The sequence below is a fragment of the Puntigrus tetrazona genome, chromosome 3, assembly GCF_018831695.1.
Source record: "Puntigrus tetrazona isolate hp1 chromosome 3, ASM1883169v1, whole genome shotgun sequence".
In the NCBI taxonomy this organism is placed as follows: domain Eukaryota; kingdom Metazoa; phylum Chordata; class Actinopteri; order Cypriniformes; family Cyprinidae; genus Puntigrus; species Puntigrus tetrazona.
The window spans coordinates 4788458-4812718 of NC_056701.1; the positions used below are offsets into that span (position 1 = coordinate 4788458).

At 36.0% G+C, this 24261-nt stretch overlaps 3 protein-coding genes across 3 annotated transcripts in view; 2 read left to right on the top strand and 1 right to left on the bottom strand.

The window, feature by feature from the left end:
* cactin overlaps window positions 1–4489 on the bottom strand; it is a 6910-nt gene extending 2421 nt beyond the window's left edge. The window contains exons 1-8 of the mRNA XM_043232362.1: window positions 4088–4489; window positions 2848–3385; window positions 2656–2751; window positions 1654–1799; window positions 1411–1573; window positions 1164–1278; window positions 359–551; window positions 152–274 (exon numbers count right to left, since the gene is read on the bottom strand). Of these exons, the coding sequence (XP_043088297.1) occupies window positions 152–274; window positions 359–551; window positions 1164–1278; window positions 1411–1573; window positions 1654–1799; window positions 2656–2751; window positions 2848–3385; window positions 4088–4368 (1655 nt within the window). The 5' untranslated portion in view covers window positions 4369–4489. The remainder of the gene's footprint in view (window positions 1–151; window positions 275–358; window positions 552–1163; window positions 1279–1410; window positions 1574–1653; window positions 1800–2655; window positions 2752–2847; window positions 3386–4087) is intronic.
* A 2495-nt stretch (window positions 4490–6984) lies between these two features.
* On the top strand, window positions 6985–10693 carry LOC122334471 (CD48 antigen). Its single transcript, XM_043232430.1, has 6 exons — window positions 6985–7131; window positions 7658–7960; window positions 8318–8566; window positions 8676–8801; window positions 9476–9507; window positions 9621–10693. Exons 1-6 carry the CDS (start codon window positions 7068–7070, stop codon window positions 9708–9710), a joined length of 864 nt encoding a protein of 287 aa, XP_043088365.1. The 5' UTR covers window positions 6985–7067; the 3' UTR covers window positions 9711–10693.
* A 1644-nt stretch (window positions 10694–12337) lies between these two features.
* On the top strand, window positions 12338–24012 carry LOC122332276 (interferon-induced very large GTPase 1). Its single transcript, XM_043229569.1, is given in 7 exon segments — window positions 12338–12397; window positions 13832–14270; window positions 14952–15060; window positions 15534–16145; window positions 16910–16992; window positions 18278–18513; window positions 18515–24012. Coding segments are annotated over 7 exon segments (6021 nt in total). The 5' UTR covers window positions 12338–12389; the 3' UTR covers window positions 23049–24012.
* Window positions 24013–24261: the final 249 nt, after the last annotated feature.

Genomic DNA, 24261 nt, shown 5'->3' on the forward strand with positions numbered 1-24261 from the left:
AATATTAAATGTATTCAAATTATATTTGTATTTAGGTTCAATTGTGTGCAATTAATTGTTTTTCAAGCCTGGAAATATAGTTATTTATAGTTAACTATTAAATGTAAAAAAAATCAAGTCTGAATGGTCAGGTGGAAGTGAAATGACTCACATGGGCCGCTCGTTCTCCGGCTCTTCTTTGATGATGGGGAAAAGCGGTTCGCTCTCCACACCCTGTTCCTGTTTAAGTTTAAACAGTTTCTGCCGCAGGACGTCCTGATGGCGCTCTCTCAGCCTTCACAAACACACACACAGACTAATTATGTAAAACATCTCTGAACTCTGAAACATGTCCCTGCGGCAGCTGTGTGATACGCACCTGGCCCGTGCCATGTAGACCCGCACCTGCTGCAGGAGACTCTCCCAGTAACCGATGTCCAGGTTGGAGCCTCCGGCCTGGATCTTGTTCTCAATGTTCATGTAAAGAGCCTGAAGTTGACTGTACGTCTTCCCTTTAAACACGCTCTGCACGTCTGTACTGACAGATGTGTTTATCCCCTCACGACGGTCTCCTGATATAACAACAAAAACAGAGATGAATGAGGGGTTCTGCACTGCAATTCTTTTAATGTACTAACTAGCATAATGCATTAGGGTTGCTTAATATTCATATATCGTCTATATAACATTTTCAGAGATTATATATGCATTCAATTTGCATTGTTTCATGAATCTAACAATAATAATAAACTGCTGTATAATAATTTATATATATATATATATATTTATATATATATATATTTATATATATATATATATATATATATATACCACAGTTAAAAGTCTTAACCACACCTCTCTTACTTAGTGGGAGTGTTCATTTCTACTACATCCAATCAATCCACAGTAGAAATAAAACAAGCCACGCCCTCTATTGTCCTCATTCAATATTGTTTCTTTCTGAAGTACAGAAACAGCATTTATTTAAATTAAAAAGTAGAAATGTTATGTTAGATTATAAATGTCTTTGCTGCATTTTTTGATCAATTGAATACATCTATTCTGAAAATGTTTATTGGTTTCTTTAAAAAGAGCTCAAATGTTTGTATAACATACATAATCTTAAAAAATGAATTGATGTAAACTATGCAAGGTTTGAAACGCGGTGCAGGTCGTCACGTCACCTGGTCCTTTGCCTGACGCCTCTAGTTTGCGCAGTTTGCTGATTTCGTCTTCAGTAATGGTGGTCATATCTCTCCAGAAATCCACATTTTTGCCCTGTTCCAGCTCCATGTACACCTGCAGCCAGAAACACATCCAGATCAAAAATCATCATTTAACTGTTAATTCACATTTGACTCATTTTTTGTCTGAACTGGCAACCCAATCGAGCGTCAAAAACTCTTCCTCTCTCTCTCTCTGATCACACACCTTGATGTCCTCCAGCAGGTCGTCCATGTCTGTGACGGTGAGTCCGTTGAGGAAGGTGTACGGTTCGTGCATCTCCACCGACAGATCATCGTCTTCAGCGCTGATGTATTTAGCCAGCAGGTCGATGGGCTTCGCCCGGCCGTCACGGATCCGGATCTTAGACCTGTTTCGCGTCACAGAAGCACGTTACAAAACGGTCCAATCACATGTGATTGAAAACACTACACGCCTGAAGAGCTTGACCTCAGTTTGGCCTGGTGCAGGTGAAAGTTGTCCTCCTGTTCCGCCCATGTTTTGAAGTGTTCGGCCTCTTTCTCTCTCTGCAGCATCTCCAGCTCCTGCTCACGCATGGACTTCTCCCGCTCTCGCTCCAGACGCAGCTGCTTCACCTGAACACACACACACACACCTCACAGCTGTACTTCACTATACCAAAAGCAATCTGACATAAAAACATTTTAAATGGTATTATTATTTATTATGAGAGAACATTTGATTGGAAAACCTAATCAACATTTATGAATGTCATGACAGTTTGAATCATCTCTTATTCATATTCTTGTCATAACGTTCATGAACCACTGCCTTTATAAGCATCATTGTGTGTATTGTACTAATGAAATGATTTAAAACGACACTATTTTTTAGTGCCTCCTGCTAAGCCAATTTTTTTTTGTAATTTATTCATTTAAATTTAAAAAAAATTCTGTAGTATATCCTAATTCAATTTCACAAGTTTTTGTGTAAATTATGATAAATACAAATAACTTTTGGTTAACTAAAAATGACACAAAAAGTGAAATTAATAATAGCTAAAAAATGTTTTACTAGTTATTAACACGAAGCTAGTTATGACCTTATACTGAAACATTGTAAATTATACATTTTTAAGGAGATTTTTTTTAGAGATAATTTTTTATTTAAAAAAAAAACAGACACCATATCTTTTGAATCTTCAAGTATATATATATATATATATATATATATATATTTATATATATATATATATATATATATTATATATATATATATATATATATATATATATATATATATATATATATATTTATATATATATATATATATATATATATTTATTTATATATATATATATATATATATATATATATATATATATATATATATATATATATATATATATATATATATATTTTTTTTCTCATTCTGTAGTCATTCTTAACTTAATTTCAAAATTCCACTTTTCAAATCAAAAACATTTGTTACCTTCTGCAACTCCCTGCGGTTTTCCACCTGGATGTGTTTATTCCTCTCCTTCAGGTTTTTTTCTGACAAGTGCCCGATGCCCTTCTTCTCCAGAGCCTGAGAAACACAATCACACACAGTAAGTCAAGGTTATATTTTCTCATGAAGCCTAATTGCAGCATCAACACATTGTGACCTCTGCATCTCTCTCACCTTCTGCCATTTGAAGGTGCCCAGCAGGTTGTTATCTCCAAAGGGGTTATCAGCATTGGTATAGCCCATGTACTCTTCACTCCAGCCCATCTTCTCCCTCTTCTTCCTCTCCTTGGCCTCTTTCTTGGCCAGACGTCTGGCTCTCTTCTCCTCCGGGGTCTCCAGCGCTTTCATCATCTCCTTCTGTTTCTTCTGGTCTTCTCTATTGGAGGAGGACCCCTGAGTCGTCTTGCCTTCCTGTTCAGAGTCGGTGGAGGAGCTCGAGGAAATGGAAGATCTGGATTCAGAACGTCTACGTCTGTCTCGATCCCTCTCTCTGCTCGGTCTCCTCCTCCCCTCTCGGTCTTTCTCTCTCTGTCTCTCTCGGCTGGAGCTCCTGCTCTGTCGTCTCCTGTCATCTCTGCCTCGGTTTCTCTCCACACTGGACTCTGAGCTGGAACGTGAGGAGCTTCTACTCCTCCTCCTGCTGCCCTTTTCATCCTTGTGTTTGGTCTTCGTCTTATATTTCTTCTGATTAGTGTGGTTATCACCTGAAGAGCTTAAACAACAAAGCATTTTTATTAAAAGTTGTTTACAATCAGCAGTTTTCAAACTTTTAGATGCTACGGATCCGAAAATATTTAAATTTAAAGGCAAAGCTTTTTAAAAGCTTCTTATATAAATGATCAATTTACACTTTTTTTTTTTGCTATATTAATAAATTAATTATTTAGTGTTTCTTAAATTATAATAATAGGTGTTCTCAAACAAACAAGACCATTAGTTTAAATTAAAATAAAGAAAATACAGAAATATTTTAATTATATTTATTTATATTTAATTACCTATTTTAATATAGTACTGTATTGAAGTTACTATTATATTTAAAGTGACAGTTGTTGTATATAAAAAATCAGTCAAATACAGTGCAAAAAGAACAAGGCAAAAATAAAACATTGCACAGTTCTGATTATGTGAAACAAAAAATACATTAAGTATAAAAAGTACCATTTGTACAAATGAATAGATAAAATTACCAATACTTTAGAAAATCTATTAATATAAAATGCTGTAGATTTTTTTTTGTTTGTTTTATTATATCACTTCACTATTAAACGTATTTTATTTAATTTACTTATATTTATTATAATCTTATTAGCGCATTCATAGGCCTACATACTTTTTCCCACAGTTTATCTCAAACTTTCCCCGAACTGAAATTCGTACAGGACTGTTTTTAGTTTCTGGTGGTTTTAATTACCTGTCTCTGTCCTTCGATCTTCGGTGTGCTCTTCTGTCTCTGTGTTCGCGGTCGGAGTCGCTGGAGTGACCGGACTCTCTCCCTCGGTATCGACTAGGGCCTGCGGATCCTCCGCTGCTCCTGGAGCCGCCGCTGTCAGACCGACCTCGTCTGCGAGAACCTTTCACGGGAGATCGGTTTCGACCGTGTCTGTCCTCCGGCGAGCGCGAGCGGACATACCTACGGGATCTTTCTGGAGAGCGGGACCGCGATCGGCTCCTACGATGCTTCTTCGATCCCATGTTTTCAGGTCCTGACTGCGCCGCGTCGCGTAAATAGGTAACCTTGTTTACAGCGTTTGTAATAATGATGCTACTCAAATCAACTGTGTGATAATCATTTAGATTAAACAAAAGGGTTTGTTTGTATTCATTTTGGAAAAAATTTGTTTGATTAGTAGCCGAGCGTTACACAAATATTCAAAAAAAAAATTCTAGCAGGCGATATATAGGGCTCCTCTTTGGGGTCCTTTTTGAGGTGAAATGTTGACGGCTTGTTTCTTCGTCATGTTAGTATGAACTTTCGTTCAAATGATGCACTTTTTACGAACGAAATGAGAGAAATTGTATTTAATTTCATTCGTAGAATTTATCCGTATAAGTCCTCTCTTAAAAGACTTTTAAGTCCTCTCTTAAAAGACTCTTAAAAGAGTGATATTATCAACTGTTCTTTCTGTTTATATAACCTTGAAACTTCTTTACATTTGTTCTGGAGTTGCTCATACACAAAAACATTTTGATGTGACATTCTTGACTTTATCAAATGTTATGTGAATCCTAATTTTAAGTTTACTTATAGAAATGTAATGGGGAAGGGGGGTGATACTTACTTAATTTCATTTTCATTATATGTTTGAGAAAAAAGACATTTTCTGTTTGAAATTATTGTCCTAATTTTAGTCACCTGTAATTCTCAAAACGTTTTTTATTTCCAAAATACAGTACATTTCATATGCTGCCCTTCTTTTCTTAGCTTTTTTTCCCTCTTAATTTGTGTCTGTTATGTAAAAATAAAATAAAAGCATGTTTTAAATAATACACTACAATACACTTTAATAATTTAACACATGCACACAACATTAAATATTCACAAAAAGTGAAAACGAAAGCCTTCTACATGCAATCTAGCCTAATGTTTATCTTTCTTATTTGTTTCCTATGATTTTCACTTCCTTATGCTTGTCCTAAATCATATCTGATGTTTAAAAAATGCAAACATTTCTCAAACAAATAATAGTCTTCTCAGTTTATTGCTTTAATATTTCCTTACAAGTTTAGCTTTTATAATGAGTTTGGTCAAGTGTTTTTCTTGCTGTTTATTGCCGTATATATACCACTCAGTGTCTATGCTCTTTACAGTCCTAGTTTTAGCCATGCACTTCATTGAAAGGTGTTTCTGTATCTGATCAAATGAGGAATTATACCGTAGGAATTATGTTTTCAATGTCTTTATCTGACCGTTATCTGTTCACTTTTTTCAGTATGCACAAAGAGATGTATTTCTAAAATGTTTATGTGCATTTCAAAATGTGATTTATTATGCATAATTCAGATTGCATATAGTTAATCACATCCCACTGCTGCCTGCAAAAGAACTCTGTACAGGAACGATTATTACTTGTTCATCTCAGTGAACCCCTCACCAGTTAAATAAAGTTTTCACACACACACACACACACACACACACACACACACACACACACACAGTGTGTGGTGAGATCTTTCCTTCCTTCCGTTTTTATTAGTTTCATGCTGAGCAGCAGTTGTTACACAATGGTGTGAGTCTGGTCTGTAAACTGGTAGATCTGTAAAGTTGTTGAACCATATATGAAAAATAAATAAAACACATCCCTGTATGGATGCTTGAGAATGTCCTCTTTTGGGAAAAATAATTAGCATGTATTTGGTAATTAACTGATCTGTTTGTTGTGGGAAAGATATAAAGAGATATAAACATCCTGTTTTACGAATACAACAGCCATCAGCTTATTTCTAACACAGGTAATACAATCAATAAGTGTATGAATAATAATATACATTTCTCCCTGTTTTGGTATATTAACTGAAAAAATTAACTAAATGACAATGTTAAAGTGACAGATAAAAATAGAAACTATGTTATTGCTTATGATTCAGTTATTTATTTATTCATCCAAATAGCTGTGTATAGTGTGAATTGATGACATGAGGTGAGGTGGAGGTGTTTCTATCTCTTCAGGGTTCAGTGCTGAGATCTCTGTGTTTGTTCAGACAGAAGCTTCTGTTAAAGCAGATCGCTACCAGAACTACCAGAGATTAACGTCTTAATGTGGAAAATAGTTACCTACACTAAGTATTCACTCACCTGCCTTGACTCGCATATGAACTTAAGTGACATCCCATTCCTAGTCTATAGGGTTCGACATGACTTCGGTCCACCCTTTGCAGCTATAACAGCTTCAACTCTTCTGGAAAGGCTGTCCACAAGGTTTAGGAGCGTGTTTGTGTTTATTTTTGACTATTGTTCCAGAAGCACATTTGTGAGGTCACACACTGATGTAGAACGAGAAGGCCTGGCTCTCAGTCTCTGCTGTAATTCATTACAAAGGTGTTCTATGGGGTTGAGGTCAGGACTCAAGTTCAGAGGTCAAGTTCATCCACAGCAGACTCTGTCATTCATGTCTTTATGGACCTTGCTTTGTGCACTGGTGTGCAGTCATGTTTGAAGAGGAAGGGGCCAGCTAACAGTAAATAAATAGCTCTGCTAAGTGAATACATACTGTGACGAGTCGGCTGCCCCTCCCCTTTATTGTCATCATCTTTATTGCACGTTCATGTTAGCTTTAGTGACATCAGACTTGTAACACTCCGTTTTTGGTGGAAATATTTGTGGTTATAAAGAAACTGCTCTTTGTCATTGTGCACATTCAACTTCCTGGTTGAGGAACTCATTTGCCGTTTTGATGTTTGCTACGATGGCAGTGCATCACCTGTTTGCGTCTCTCATCCTTTTTATCTGTAACACAGGTAATTAATTATTGTGTATAAAGTTATTTAAGTTTTTTCAATTATTTCGATGCAGTCAACAACTCTCCAACTGCTTTGAAACCAGAAGCTTTAACTTAGCTCTGGTGACCTGAAAAACCAAGGAAATCTTATAACAGTGTTGTAATGTTGACAGAATGTGACAGAAATAATCATCCAAATGAATTAAATAACTGTTTTAGATCTCCCTGATTGTTTGCCCAGTGTTTAAAAGACCGTTCGGTTTAGTTATTTTTGTACATCTTTAATGTAGATAAATCTAAGTCTGTATCCTGTTTGACTGCCATTTGCGTGTCTATTAATATCTGCTTCATTGCAATTCTGTATGTTACACATACTTTATGTATTTATATTTATATGTTAATATATTCACATACAGTAACTGCAAAAGTTATGCACTCAGTGGTTTTTATGTGATATTCTTTTCAAATTGGCATGAATATGTGAATAGATGACATGAGATGGAGGTGTAAAATGTTTTGAACTGTGTGTTTCTCTCTTTCCTCAGTGTTCAGTGCTGAGATTTCAGTGTTTGTTCAGACGGGAGATTCTGTTGAACTGTATATACAGACACTTCCAGAGTTTGATGATTTATCCTGGAGAAAAGATAAATCAGAGATGATAGTTAGATATACAAACGAAACTAAAAGAGTAAAACTTCACCCTTCCTACAAGGACAGAGTGGATTTCAATGATAAAACCTTCTCTCTGACACTGAAGAACATACAGGAGACAGACAGTGGACTCTACATAGCAAGAGTGAGTGGAGAAACAGAGACTGATATTGCTACATACAGAGTATCTGTTATAGGTGAGTGTGATTTCTTTATTTATTTCTTAATCTGAACGAATTTGTAAAAAAAACATGAGAAATTTGTTACATTTTCTGTTTTTGCTTTTGCTTGTTGCACCTTTTTTTAGGTAATCTGTTTTTTATGTAACTTAAATTAAAGCAAAAACAACAGCTGCAGTCCTCCTTATGACGATTTTGCATATTTTGCATATTTTGCATAGATAATACAGATAAATAATACTGTTAAAAACAAATCAGAAATTATGTTTGCATTGTTTAGATTTTACTGTACAGTTTACAGCATCATTACTGTTGTCTTTATTTAACAAAACACTGTAACTGAAAACTGTGATTGTGATTGTAAATGTGTTTCAGATGCTGTGGAGGCTCCCGTCCTGAACTCAAAAGTGTCCAGCAGTGACTCCTGTACTGTGAACTTCACATGCAGCGCTCAAGAGTTCATGATTAACTCCACCTATCAGAACAACAGATGCTCTCCAGAGGAAGTGACATCACAGATCAACACTCTCATCCTGGACTGCAGTGAGGAATCAATCATCTGTAACCATAGCAACCCTGTCAGCTGGAAAGAAGTCAGAATGAGCATCACACAGATCTGTGAAGGTAAATGTCTGTTTCAAATATAAATAAATAGTCTTTATTGTTCGTTCATTGTTCGTGGTTTACACATTACTAGCTGACTAATTTTTACATTCTTCTTATAACTTTCCAGAAAAAGAAAGACCATTTCTACACTCCTCTGGTCCATCTTACATGTTTGTGCTTCTTATCGTGTGTGTTGTTGTGGGAGTGATAGGAGTGTTTGCCGGTTTGATTCTTTGCTGCAAGAATAAAAGAGGTTTGTTCGATCTCGTCATTATACATCCCTATCGTTATAATCTTCTGCTTCATACTGTTCAGTGCTTTGATACAACCTGTGTTGTTAAAAGCGCTATATAAATAAAAATGATTGATTGATTGATCTCAAATTTACTGAAATAAATTCTCTCATGTTTAAATCTCAAACAGATTATGTAGTACTAAAAGTTGAGAAACTAAGAATGTTTTGTACTAAATGATTCCTGTACAAGTTAATATTTGAGTGGTTGGTAGGATTTTAAACCAATATATTTAATTGTATCTAGTTTTTTCTTGCGTAGATTTGTTTGTAACAGAATATCACTAAAATTTAAATGCACAAAGTGATCTTGTTTTTAGATTTTTGCTTGTGTTCTAACTGAACTAAATTGTTGCTGCTGTTGGCAATAACTACTATTTTAAGTTTCATACCCTTTTGTTTTATACAGTTGGACCAGTAGGTTCCATCTGAATCTATAAATACTACAGATGAAATTTCTCATAATTCTGTCATACATTTTCATTTTAAGAGCAGTCTAGATTGGTCATTATTAAATGTATAGGCTGTCAGTCTGTGTTCCATGAGAGAAAATCACTTTTAGGATTCAAATGCAAACAAGCATGTTTCCACACAACCTGTAATCTGTGCAATAAACTTACATTCTGACCTCTCAGGTGCCGATGATACAGACTATGATGATGTTGAGGTGAGATTTAAATGACCGTCCATCTCTATTCCATCAGATTTATAAGCGCCATGTCAAACCCAATACTGAGTTGTACATGAGATTCTGTGATGGTTTGTTTTATTTCTCTTCAGACCCAGAAGATGACAGGAGATACATGGACCACTGTTACCTACTGTACAGTAGGACGGCACCATACACCTTCCTCTGCTCGTGACCGCTGAAGGTCAGGGTTAACCATGTCCTAATTTAACTAGCTGTCTTCATGACTCCTGTTGAAATATACAGGCGCTCTTTAATCAGCTACTGCAGAATGCTTTTGTAATGTACTTTTTATGCTGTTTGGATTTACCTTTCTTGGCCATATGTATAAGTGCATGGTATATTTTATAACAATTTAATAAACTTTGTTCTCTTATTAGCTCTATATTATACCTGAAAAAATCATGCAATCTTTACTCACCAGTCTCTTTGAACTGAAAAATGTTTTTATTTGTAGTTAAACATCTACCATCAGGGGCTAGTAAGGTCACTTTAACCAGATGAAAATAAAGCCATTGGTGTGAAGAAACGAATCCCATCTGTGCTAAATCTTTATTTTACTTGCATTACTATATACTTTTAACAGTGCTTGTATCCAGTCTGTCTGGTTTATTGTTTGATGCTGGAATGTTTTTTCTTTGGTTCAAACTAACTCTTACCAAAAAGTAGTATACTTGAAGTTTATTTTATTACTTGTACTTAAGTAAAACTAAACATGGACTAAATTGGCCCACTTTAGTATATAAAAGTTTACTTTTAAGTATACTTTAAGTAAAACAGTAGTAAACTTTGAGTACAATAAATTTATTAGCATTACAGGGGGCTCTTGACCTTTGACTCTTGGATCTGAACGATCTGAACGCTAGACCAGCCAAAAGAAAAGATTACAAAAGGACAAAAGATGTTTAATGTAATTAGACTTGAATCACTGGATTGGGTGTATCTTATCATTTACAGCCTTCCTGTGACAGTACAGTATAAGTTTTCAGCATAAGATTTTTAACAGCCCCTTTGATCAAAATATGCATACAAAAAAATTCATAAAAGGATTCAAGGATTGGCATGAGAACCTCAACAATTGCAGTGCATTCTGGGTGCCACCAATCAAAACTCATCCTTGACTCCCATGAGCTTTGCGGCATTAAAAAAATTATGAGCTGAATTGTCTTTTTTTTTGTGATTTTTAGTAGCTTGTGATGTTCAGAGCTGATCTGTTTATCTGAATATGCTGTTTGTCACCGTTGTTGAGATTCCCATGCTGACTTTTTTGACATGTGTGCGCCTTTTTTTTTTTTTGCTTGTTTACTTTTTTCATACTTATTTTCAAAGTACTATTGTGTATTGTATTTTTAATAGTATATTTCATTTGATTTAAATATAATTCCTTCTAACGTGCTGTTAAGTAATGGTATTGCACGTAATATTTAGTAAATATAGTAAATAATTTTTTACAGGGTTTTTTTGGAAATTCAGTACAGAAGATGTGTACTAGTGCTATATATATATATATATATATATATATATATATATATATATATATATATATATATATATTACCATATAAAACATGGATTCTAGGAGCACAAGTACAGACTTTTTCTAAGTATGAGTCAAGCAGGGGCATGTTTAGCGTTTTGAGAGCCTTAAGCAAGTGGTTCTGGCTCTGGATTTTGCGATTGATTGATTGAGTTTACAAATGGCTCCAAGCAAATAGAATAAGGCACATAGAGAAAGAGAGACAGAGAGAGACATCACAAGATATGGTTTGACTATTGGGGCACCAACCCCAGGAGCTTCTGTTTAACCTGTACAATTATTTATAGTGATTTACAGACATTCTTGGAGTAAATATGCGTTTCAGATACTGTGGAGCCTCCTGTCCTGACTGAACTCAAACTGGTCCAGCAGTGAACTTCACACGCATGATTAACTCAGACGCTCTCCAGAGGAAGTGACATCACAGAAAACTTAATCCGAATCCTGGACTGCAGTGAGAAATCAAAATGACTTTGTTAAGGCCAGGTTAAATTATGCTAATGGATTTGCTTTATCTTAGCTATAAAATAAATCAGATTTGCAGCTGTAACCAACCAAAGGATTCATGTTCTCTTTTGTGCACTATAATAAAGCGATTTATTAAAATTCCAGTTAACCTCCAAGGCAGTTGCTTGGGTGCACTTATTAATAGTAATAAAGAGTCTGTGAAATAAGCAGAAATGTAGGATTTGGTCCTTATGTCCCATATAGCTAAAATGGTAAATCAGTCATCTCATCTTGTGCCATACAGGCCATATACATTTACTGTTATACATTTGAGCTGAGGAGTATGTTTTTAAATTTCGGGTTTCACTTTCAAGTACAATGGCTGCAAATCATCTACAGTTTTTTCTTTGTCTAAGGGGCGTCTTTTGCGCGCACACAATGGTGCGACGCGCTCGTTCCTTCCTGGCGCGTTCAATCAGCTACATCCTTTCCCACAACGACATGTACAGAGATAGCCATTTTAAAGTGAGTGTAGTACCAGAGCTACTGCAGGCGATTTTTAGAGCCGGAAATCAGTTTCTTTTGCTGAAAGTTCCGCGTCTTCACGGAAAGCGCGTAACATGGTTGCTTAGCGACGGCAGAAGATAACTGGAGATCGCGAGTTTTCCACGCGTGCAGTATTGAGTTTCGTTTTACCCGAAGTCATGTGACTTATCTGAAAATAAAGCCCTCTGGTAAATCTGGCACTGACTGACGATATGAACTTTATAACCGAGAGGAAGAAGCTGAAGTAAGATTCTCTGGTCTCTTGTCTTAGGTTGTTTCAGTATTTTGAATCCTTTTGAAGACTTTCAAGCTTGGATGCATTCCAGACGCTGATGATCAGGTGATCTTCATTTATTATTATTGATCAAAATTATTTTCATATTCGTATTTAATGGCATGATGCACGGGTTGTTCTTTTATTAGATGATTTACGTTGAATCATACGCATCCATGTGATACATCCTTTTGTTTTTTGCTTATGTTACGTAAAATGTATTTTTACTTTATCAAATAACCTTCATCAACCACACTTTTGTGCAAAGTTGATCAATAAACAGTCTATTTGCCTGCATGGTGATCGGAGCTATGAAATTTTAGGAGGTGGAGTTGGAGCCATTAATTTTCAACTGCTATTTGCTAAAAAAAATGTGCTGTTGAATAACAGTAATTTAATGTTAAATTAATGCTGAAAAGCAGTCTGATGCATTTCTGCAGTATGGTGTTATGGCTTTTGGACTTCGAAATGTTGGAGCTACTTTTCAACAATTAATGTCCATAGTGCTATTTAATGTGTCCAACCGCGAGGCTTATTTGGACGATTCGGTATGTTATAATGATACGTGGGAAATTCATCTTAAAACCATGGATGATGTTTTAAAACCACTACAAAGATGCAAATTTGAATTTATCAAAATGTGAATTTGGTTGTGCGTCAGCCACATATTTGTGGAAAGAGGTGGGAAATGATCAAATTTGCCCTCTTTTTTCAAAAGTACAGTTTATTGCTGTTAAATTACATTTCATGCTGTTTTTTTTTACCATGATGGAGATCAGTGTTAGCTTTAGTTGGACTCTTGAACCTTGAGTTCTTAATATTAGTTTTTTTTTCGCTGCTGTAAATATTTTTATCTTACTTCTTATCTTACTAAAGTGTTGTTGTAATAACACACTAAAAGAATGAGCAGGCTGTTATGCACTATTGATATAACCATCACTCAATATTTAACAGAAAAGTATTGCTAAAGTGCTTTGAAACACGCACATAAAGAATCAGCGTATGAATCTCTACAATGGTGACAGTCAACAAACTAAATAAACAGAACTCTGAACCTTTCCAAAACTCGCTACTAACACAAAAACAAAAGCAAAAATAAAAGCCCATAGAAAGATTAAGAGAAAGTAAAAGGACAGTTGCATAGTTTATTCATGTCGCAATGCATGCTAAGAGTTTGAGATAGGGTTTGTGGTGTGCTGATACCCAGCATGCATTGCAGCATTAAGGTTTTGACAACATATTTTAGACTCACAAGCTGATTCTTGATGTCTGTATGTGTTTAAATTATGCCATAGAACTGAAAGTTTTGTACATAAGATATTTTAAAGTCTTCAGAATAGTTTGTTGTTTAGCAGCATCATACAACATATTTGTTTGTATTGGGGCGAGTGGGGTTTGGTGCCTCCCCTCTGTAAAAATCATGGTCAGATGCTTTTTGATCTGATTGTCTGGGATTTATCAGATCCACCAATCATCGGTAATGCTTATTTTTATTTCCAGTCATATAATTATGGATCAAGGGGTAGATGATGATGTCATGGACACCTCTACAGAATCATACAGAGATTCGGATGATGTCATGGATATTTCTCCAGTGCTATACAGAAATCCAAATGATGTCAATGCTCTAGTTAAGCATCAATATACAGATGACATTATGGATAAATCTCATGAAAAAGATCGAGAAGCAGATGATGTCTTGGCTCCTCCTCCAGAGGCACATCAAAACCGAGATAACACGAAGGACAATCCTCCACTGATAAATTCTGAAAAATATGAAGAAAACCTATACAAAGACGATTCTGAGCCATCTGGGACAGATTTAACCACCAAAACTGAATTTCAGATGCAACCAACTTCAGCTCCTTCCACATCACATGTTCAAGACCATGGTCTAAACAATCCTGGAACCTCAATTAAAGCACATGGAGAATACGAGGTAAATGAAGCATTTAAAAGGAAGTTTTTGGAGTGATTATGTAGAAGATCCACTTTATGTTCATCAAAGAACCTCACTTAATTTTCTAAGACCTGAGCTGTGTCCCAAATGACACACTATATGTACTATGCGCTTATAAACTATGCACTTATGCACTCAGTCGTATTTAGTATTGTCCCAAATGGAATACCAAAGTTTTTATTAACCGTAAAATTCAAAACGTTTCCCAGTCGATGACATATGACGTCTAGCAAATGCCACTGTTGATTGCACCTTTGTAGAAACCTGTAGAAAAAGCAGTGTTTTTGAAAATATCATTCGTGTGGACAGGACCTTAGCGTGAAGATGCAGTGATACCACAGAAGAATTATTTTTATCAAGATAAAAAAATTTAATTAATCTAATGCACCTTTTCTGTGGATGTCAATGCCCATGAAGAACCTTTATTTTAACATGTGCTATATGATCCAATGTATGTTCTAGAAATTGTCCTTTTAATTCAAAGTTTTGGTTATTTCCCCTACAACTGTCATAGTAACGGAGATGCAGAACAATAAACATAAGCGTGTCAACAATAAACATTCAGATGTCCTAATACTTAGAGATAGAGATCCATGCATGCACATTTGTACACTTGCACAATGGCAGTATGAAACAGATTTTTGCTTGTTATCTCTCCAGGATCATGTGAAACCAGTAGAAGAAGGGAGCAACCTCAAACCTGATGCTAACGCAAAAACTGTTGCACATATGTGTCCAGGCTTTAACGATTCATCTCATAAGAAAAAGGGTGAGAATTTCAGCTAGTACAAAGTTCTGTCTATATTGCACAGGTCAACAGATTCTAACTCAATCTGATATAATCAATATTCACGCCAATGCCAATTGGTTCTAGTTGCATCAGCAACCAATTAGCTTGCTTCTCATCCTTCAAATACTCAGCCAGTACTTGCTGTTGCTGTGTCAGAAACCCTCCACCTTCCCCAGCCCCACATAGATCTGCTATGGGATAATTTCACAAAGCAACATATGCTTCATATATTTGCAACAGCAATATTTCCTATATGCTCACAGTTGTAAATGCATTGGCTGTAGCAAGTCTTGGTACCTGCTTTCTCATTCACATTCATTAACATTGCCATGCACACTGCCATTCTAAATACTCTGAGAGTTGCCATGACAGAACTATATATCAGTAAGAAGTATTGTGTATCAGTATTGTGGTTTGTTCTTATATGAACAGCTCTGCGTTGTTTATTTTAGATCACGGTGATCCCGATTGGACCGTTGCAGTGTTTGGAAGCTCTGATGCTCTCCAGTTTGGATGCGATAACATTCTACTCGGAGAGAAACAACTCGCAGAATTTCCAATGATCGCTCAAGAGAGGAGGATTTCAGAACATCGTGTGTCAGTGATCAACATGATTGACTCACATGAGACTGATTTCAAACCTCTCGATCATGCTTTTGGACAAATAGTGAATGAAAATGAAATCCACGCCTTCATCTTTGTCGTGCGATTGGGCCAGTTAACAGATGCTGATAAGATGGGTATTGAATGGCTACAGAGAATATTCTCTGATCAGGTTCTTTCATTTGCCATTATTGTCTTCACTTATGATAAAGAGGAAGAATGTGATACGATAATAGATGACCTGAAGAACAACTCTGTTCTGGAGCAGCTGCTGAAAAAATGTGACGGAAGATATCACACCTGCAGCAAGATCATGAACAACCAATCAGAGATGAGAGAATTGATGGACAGAATCAAGCATCTGTTCATAGAAAATAATCAGCGGTGCTACACCAGACAGATGATGTACACAACTTTAAGAGACCAGCAAGACAGCGAATATCAAAGTGGTATCACAGCTTGTATGTTCATTTTTGACTTACATTTACCACAACTCCATTTAAACTTATACTTTAACTTAATAATACAGCAATAGATTAAAATATTATAAATATTATAAAAGTTGTTCGTAGAATTTTGCCTCTGTGTATTCTTTTAATTTAACATGATCTTATTAATATTTGTGCACAAAAACCTATGAAGCTATTGATATCATGCATTACAGAACACTCGATTTGTTTTTCAGCAAATTGTCTGTCGATGAATTAAATTTCACCTTAAATCTTAAATACACAAAACTTCATTTCAAAACAGACATTAATGAAAGTAATAATAGCTTCAGTTCAGATCAGAGTCAGATGCTGATTCTGAAAAATAATATCTTATTCCTAATTTAAGATCTCATAATATGTGAGTCTAGTAATAAAACGTGGGGAAAAGTCATTAGTTTTAATTGTTTTAATTTAATACATTTTAATCAGCAAATAAATCTTTGTTCTCCAAAATACTTAAAGATCATTAATTGTCATTTTGATTTTTATGTATCCTAATGATATTTATCACATTTGTCAATTTGCAAGATATAACTGAATGTACAGTATTGTCCATAGTTTCATTAGAGCATTTTTGTGCATTTATAAATGTTAGTCACGCTGAATTAGCCTACGTCAAAAGAATATGCACACAAGATCCATTTGTACTCAAATATAAAATTTGAGCATACTTCTAATGTTAATTCTCTTAAAATAACTGCTGATATTTTTTCCTCTGATTTCATAAAATCAAGGCACAGAAACACTAAGCATCGGTGACACCAATGCACAGACTTTGGGAAGCCTGGTCCAAATTAATGAAGCAGATAAAGAAAAGGTAAGAGCTTACATATATAATTAACAGACCTATTTTTTCATAGTGTAATTCATATTTTAACTAAGACTATTCCACCAAGATCTCAAAAGTACTCATGTTTTTTTTTTTTTTTGTTAATGTGGTTATGTTTGCATAGACTTCAAAAATTTGCATAGCATCTAAAAGAAATTTGTGACGGCTATTAACAAAGAGGTACAGAAAAGAATTGAATTATGAATAATTATATAATTATATCAATATATAATTATATTGAATGTGTATTCATGTGTAATTAGTCAGTTGATTCTATTGTATTTATAATCAATCAGATTATGTTACAACCCTTTCCTAGTTTATGGAGATCTAGGAAATGGGAAGGTTAACACCTGTAGGCAGGTATCGCTGTACAAATACTGATAGCCTAATCAGTACATTGGTCAGTAGTATTGCAAAGGTGTTTAAAGGCCGGTGTGAATAAATTTAGATGTAAATTCATAGAGACAGGACTGTCTCTGCTTGAACTGATGTTTTATCTGTATCAGGACTGAGGTGATATGAGGTGATATGTCATATAGGACTCAACACTCTCATGAGGTCTCTGTTTCATTCATACTTGAATAAGGAGGGTGCTCTTGAGCAAAAAGTCCAAGACGAACTCATAAAAATAATAATTAAGCCTCCAGAACACTCTGTAGCTAAGCTAAATAAAAAGCAGAAATGTTTGGGTGGATGAAACGTGAAGACATTAAAACATACGATTCTGACAATGTATGGTTCATGTGTGTTTTTCAAGTCATTGCTAATAAATAAAGCAGTGATTCTCAAGTCTGGTCCTCGGGGCCCACCGCTCTGCACATTTTGTATGTCTTTCTTATCTGACAAATTCAGTTCAGTTCATGGATCTCTCTCCAAGCGATCTGATGATCTGACTCAGGTGCGTTAAATAATGTGCAGAGTGGTGGGCCTTGAGGGCTGGACTTGAGAATGACTGAAATAAAGTATATGAATGATGCAGTGCTAATTTGCACAGTGCTAAGTATTTATTATAGTATAGAAACTATTCTGCCTTGTTCTGTTAAATGTAGTATATAAAGAAATTAAAAATTAGAAAAATATATTTCTCAAATATATTTATGATATAATGCATTTTATTGTTTATAAATAATAATGTTTTGGTTTAGAAGCTGTTTAAATTTACAAATATGTAGACCAAATGAGATCAGGGAGCATATTAATTTTTGTTGTATGTTTTAATGTCATAAAAGATACAAATGAACATTCATCACTGCACAATTGAATTTTTCAGCTTGATGCAAAGCAACTCATTGACAGACTTCATCTTGAAGGAAAACTGAGCACTGTAGATTTTCTTAAGCCAGCTGCACAATCACAGTCCCAAGAGTCTTGTGCAGAAGAGGAGCTGGCTTCAGTTTTTCTGCAGAAATTGATGATGATGGACTACAGAGCAAGATGTCTTCAGATTATAGAGACTAAAGAACATCACCCACAAAGAAAAAAAGAACCATCTGAAGATAATGGTGACTGCTAAACACTCTGATGAAACAGATGCGGTTCATTTAATGGATGTTCAGATGGCTGTGTTTTATTGTTCTGATAGTTTTCTAAAGCAGCTCATGGTGACTAAACTCTCACAGTGTCAGTATGCTCTACCTCTGCTTGTACCCAATCCATTCACACAACAAATTGAGTTCCCACTCTGGACATTTAGACAAATCAACAAGAGCTGGAAGACAATAGATGAGACAGGTAAAATCTCCAGCAAATTACAGCCAGTTTGCAAGGCAGAAACTCCAATGGTGGCTTTCTTCAAGTTTGGTCCTGCATCCTCATCCAAGTCTCAGCTGATGAACAGCCTGATCAATGAGAAACACAATACGTTCTTCCACAGGAACTGCCTGGGCAGCAGCAGAACCAGAGTACTAATGGAAGGAGTGGTGGAGATCACCTGGTACTGTCCGTCCGGAGAGAAAACAGATAAATTTGATCATTGTGTTGCATTCTGTAACCTCCATGGTGATGCAGGAGCCCATGAAACACAGCTGGATATCCTGACTCAAATGGCTACTGTAAATATTGTTATTTTACCACAACTTGACAAGAAAGACAAAAGCATGACCAAGATCCAAAATTTCTACAAGGACGCAAAGACATTTATCTGCCTTCTTACTGACAGTGATTCAGCTCTCACAGAAATGCGGGAAGGGAAATACAAAATTGGCTTAAAAGACAGAAATCAGTCAGTTGTATTTGAAGAAATCCGAAGAGCTATAAATAATGGGCTTTTGTCCACTGAATCGAGTTCCTTCTTTAAGCTTGAAGATGTGTCCAAACACAACAATATCAGAGTGGATGAGGTAGAGGATCATGACTGCAAGAAGGGAAAAGAGGCAGCACTGCAGATGATAAATTTACTGAAGGATAAAGATCTGACTGAAATCAAAGAATCATTCCTGCCATGTCAGGGAACCCTGTGGCATCAGTGGTGCCAGAAGAATAAAGAACTACATCGGCCAACATTAGGAGAACTACATAAAGATAGCAACATTGAAAAGAACAAAAGTTATAAAAAATCTGAAATGCAGCAAATTCGTGAACAGCAGCAACGATCTAACCTAAGTCAGTTTATCAATATCTTCATCCAAAAACTGAATTCACCAGTAGGAAATGAGGTGCCATATTTTCTGAAATGGCTGGGCATCCTGCTGGACAATTACACTACTGAAAGTCTTTCAGCCCTTCTTCATGAGTATGATGAAAAATGGTCAACAGTCCTAAATCTTAAAAAGAAACATGATGAATCAAAGCAAATGAGTGCAGCCCAAGTCGAACTGGAGAGAGTATCTGAGAAATTACAATCTGCTACCTTTGGCTTGGAGCACATACTGAGAGAGATCAGTCAGATATATGAATCATGTTCATCTGTGAAGAAAAACAAAAAACACCTCCAGTTTAACTTCTCCTCTCTTCCAAGTCTTGCAGCAGAGATGATGATCTCTGGATTTCCACTGGAGCTGATGGATGGAGATGCTGCTCATGTTCCTCTGCTCTGGGTTACTGCAGTTCTTGATGCACTCATCCAGAAACTAGGAGACAAGAGAGTCTATGTGTTGTCAGTTTTAGGGATTCAGAGCTCTGGGAAATCCACCATGTTGAATGCCATGTTTGGACTGCAGTTTGCCGTCAGCGCTGGCAGGTGCACCAGAGGAGCTTTCATGCAGCTGGTCAGAGTGTCAGAGGAGATGAAAACACAGCTGGAGTTTGATTACATTCTGGTTGTTGATACTGAGGGACTTCGTGCCCTAGAACTGGCCGGAAGGTCAACAAGAAATCATGACAATGAGATGGCCACATTTGTTGTTGGTCTCGGAAATATGACATTGATCAACATCTTTGGAGAAAACACAGCTGAGATGCAGGACATTCTTCAGATTGTCGTTCAGGCCTTCATGAGGATGAAGAAGATCAGACTGACTCCAAGCTGCATGTTTGTGCATCAAAATGTTTCTGATGTTTCAGCTGGGGAGAAAAACATGGAGGGAAGAAGAAGACTGCAAGAGAAACTGGATGAGATGACAAAACTCGCTGCTAAAGAGGAAGACTGTGAAACAGAGTTTTTCAGTGAAGTCATTGCATTTGACGTTCAGAAGGATGTGAAGTATTTTGCACAGCTCTGGGAAGGCAGTCCACCAATGGCACCACCAAACCCAGACTACAGCAGAAATATTCAGGATCTGAAGCAGACCATTCTCTCAAAAGCTAGCAAATCTAGTGGCGTTACAATATCTCAGTTTAAAATGCGTGTTAATGATCTGTGGAACGCACTGCTAAATGAAAACTTTGTGTTCAGCTTCAAAAACACACTTGAGATTACAGTATATAGAAAACTGGAAACTAAGTACAGTGACTGGACGTGGAGCCTCAGAAGTGCCATGAGGACCACTGAAAACAAATTCTTCAACAGAATTGAAAATGGGAACAATAAGGTTCAGGACAGTGACTTGTTGGCTGAAATGAGGAATACAAAAGAGGAGGTAGAAAAATCGATGAGGTCTTACTTTGAGGAGGACAAAGACAAAGATATTCTGTGTCAGTGGCGAGCAAGATTTGAAACCAGAATTAAAGATCTTCATGATGACCTTGTGAAGGGAACAAAGCGAAAGTTAGATGAAGCAGCTGAACAGAAAAAAGCCAGGGAGCAGCTGGATCAAAAAAGGACAGATTATGAAAACAAGCTTTTCACTCGGAGCAAGGAACTAGCTTTGAGCCTGAGAAATACTGGAATAGATGAACATATGCTTAAGGAGGAGTTTGACACAATGTGGAGTAAATGGGTCTCAGAAATGACCAAAGACACTTCTCCACTGAAAGACATTAACTTTTGGGAGGATGTGACACGGATATTACATGAAAAACATGAACTGGGTTTTATAGATCAGCAGTTAAAACAAAAAGACTATGAAGTGATAGACAGCCGAAGTGATTATGGTGACTACTTGATGCTAAAGAAGCATCTGAATCATTCTGATGAAACATCATCTTCAGCAGAATCTACAGAGAGCTATAAGAAAAACAAGAGTGAAATAGTCAGGCGGATTGGCCAAACATTTATATCAAGCTTAAACTTTTTTAGAAGGCCTCAAAAGCCACCAGAGAACATGGACCTTAATGCTGAACTTTATTCTTCAATAAGGGATCTGACTCATAAAATTATTGAGGAGACTAAAATGATAATTAAAAAATCACAAGTTAGAACACGAGGTTACAACGAGAGTTACATTCAGGAAATAACAGACAGTGTTAAAAAGACAGTAGAACAACATAAATCCTTGAGCAAAAAATACACACTTAAAAAGGAGTTTACCATAGATATCAGTCTCCATGTGTGTGAGATTGCAAGACAAACTTTCACTGCACACTACAAAGAATTCAGAGAAGCAAATGACGCAAGACTTTATCTTGAAAAGCAGAAAACTCAATATTGGAACATCTTCAAGAACTACTACAAAGGAGCAACAACGACAACAGTACTGAGTGAATTCATCTGCAGCAAACTTGAACCGTCTATTCTACAAGCAGTTTACAATGAAACTGCTATTGGTTTGGCAGCACAGATGAGGAATGACATACAGGCATTATGTGAGAACAGACCAAATCTGGAGAAACACATTCTGAGATCCCTCGCAGAAAAGGAGGACTTTGGGCAATACATTCAATACATTTATAATCCAAGAAGACACTTCGAACAATTCATAAAGAGTGAAGTGGACAGTTATTTCACCAAACAAAATGAAAAGATCTTAAACATTTTCAAAGGAAATCTAAAACAAAAGGAACAGATTGTACGTAATGCAGTGACAGCAGCTACAGTGGAGGTCAAGAGTCAGAATGGAGATGGCAGCTTGTGGTTCAGATGCTTTACCGAAAGCCTGAGAGATGAGTTACAACTCACAGGAAACTCATGTGTGGATCTCAGTGAAATTAAAGATTTGGATTTTCTTCAAAATGTTTTATGTGACAGTCTAGAGAAGACGATGACAAACCTTCAGAAAGATTTAAAAGAATGTAATAACATAAAATTGGAACAGAGCAGGAAAAAACCGGATGAGATTTTAATTGAGCACTTCTGTCAGTGCTGTTGGGTTCAGTGTCCTTTCTGTAAAGCCATCTGCACCAACACAATGGAAGACCATCCTGGAGATCACTGCGTTCCTTTCCACCGCAATATTGGACTGAATGGTTGGTTTTATAGAGGAACAACAAACCTGTCTATTAACATTTGCACAACATCAGTAGCGGGTGGTGGATCCTTTTACCCAAATTCCTCAGATGATAAAGTCCCCTGGAAAGAATACAGAAGAGGAGGTCCTGAATATGCTAACTGGAGCATCACTCCTGATCACTCTGAGCTGCCGTACTGGAAGTGGTTTGTGTGCAGATTCCAGAAAGATCTAGAGACGTACTACAGTAAGACATTCGAGGGAAATGGAGAGATTCCAGGTGAATGGAAAAAATACACAAAAAAGGATGCCCTGGATAGTTTGGACAAGTACTTGTAATGGGAAAGTGAACAAATGCAACATGTCAATCCAGATGATGTTTGTACATCCTGATATCCTTGTTTTTTTTCTTCTTTTTTTCATTTCAACATGCATACAAATATTGTTATGTTTATTTTAAACAGTGCTGGGCTTTTCATTTAGATGCACTGTAGGTACATTGATCAGTCAAATTGTAGAGAGATAATTGTGACTGTTAAAGCTAGTGGGAAGTGTTTAACAATTTACTAAATGTATCCTCGGTTTCTAAAAATAAATTGAAAGGGGTTGTTTGTTTTATTTTTCTTGCTTAAATTTTCTGTGACTTATGAGATATTTTGAATTCTTCTAAGCAATTGTTAGATGTGATGATGCCATGTAATTCTCTGGGTCTGACTCAAATAGACAAATTGTTATGTGACGTACAATCTGCATTATATTTACTATTTGGGATTTATACAGCATCTGAAAGCTCAATAAATAAGCCATATGTTGATGCATGGTTTGTTAGGAGAGGACTATATTTGAAAATCTGGAATCTGTGGGTTCAAATGAAGTTCTTAGCAATGCGTATTACTAACCAAAAATTCCAAGTATTTTAATGTATCATGATCTTTGCTTAACATCCTAATGATTTGGACATAAAAGAAAAAGTTATAATATTGACTCATACATTGCATTGTGTTGTATTTTACACTGGACTCAATTTGCTAGACTGTTTTGCTATCTTATATCCACTCTGAATAAAAATTCAACAGGTATACAAACACCATGAAAAAAAGGCCAACCACATTATTTCACATATCAGAGATGAAAATGCATCATGAAACTCTTAACTACTTTACAAAGCTCTCATGGTAACTAGTAAAATATTTCCAATTGTACTTGTGGTTATTACAGACATGTTCTACTGTGGCCTACATGTTTTAATGAATTGTGTGATGATGTTAATTATGAATAAAGCTCAGTGAATGAATTGAAATTAGATTTTGCTTAAAGCAGTCGTCTACATTCATACATAGGAATATACATTCATAAAAACATTATTTAGGATATTTAGTTATTTATATTATATTATATTTATGTTATTTAGGATAGAAGAACTGGAGGGTTGATTTATTTCTATTCTTCTTAGCTTATGGCAGAAGGAGGGTTGATTTGTTTACATGATTAGACAATATTGTGCATATAGTTATTTCCAGAGTTGTTAATTTAACCATTTAAGCATCACCGG

What these genes read in the sequence shown, in the direction of transcription:
- LOC122334471 (XM_043232430.1), top strand. Translation starts at nt 7,068, where the DNA reads ATGTTTGCTACGATGGCAGTGCATCACCTGTTTGCGTCTCTCATCCTT. An exon ending in CCTTTTTATCTGTAACACAG is followed by an intron (nt 7,132 to 7,657) that starts GTAATTAATTAT and finishes CTCTTTCCTCAG; the next exon opens with TGTTCAGTGCTGAGATTTCA. An exon ending in CAGACTATGATGATGTTGAG is followed by an intron (nt 9,508 to 9,620) that starts GTGAGATTTAAA and finishes ATTTCTCTTCAG; the next exon opens with ACCCAGAAGATGACAGGAGA.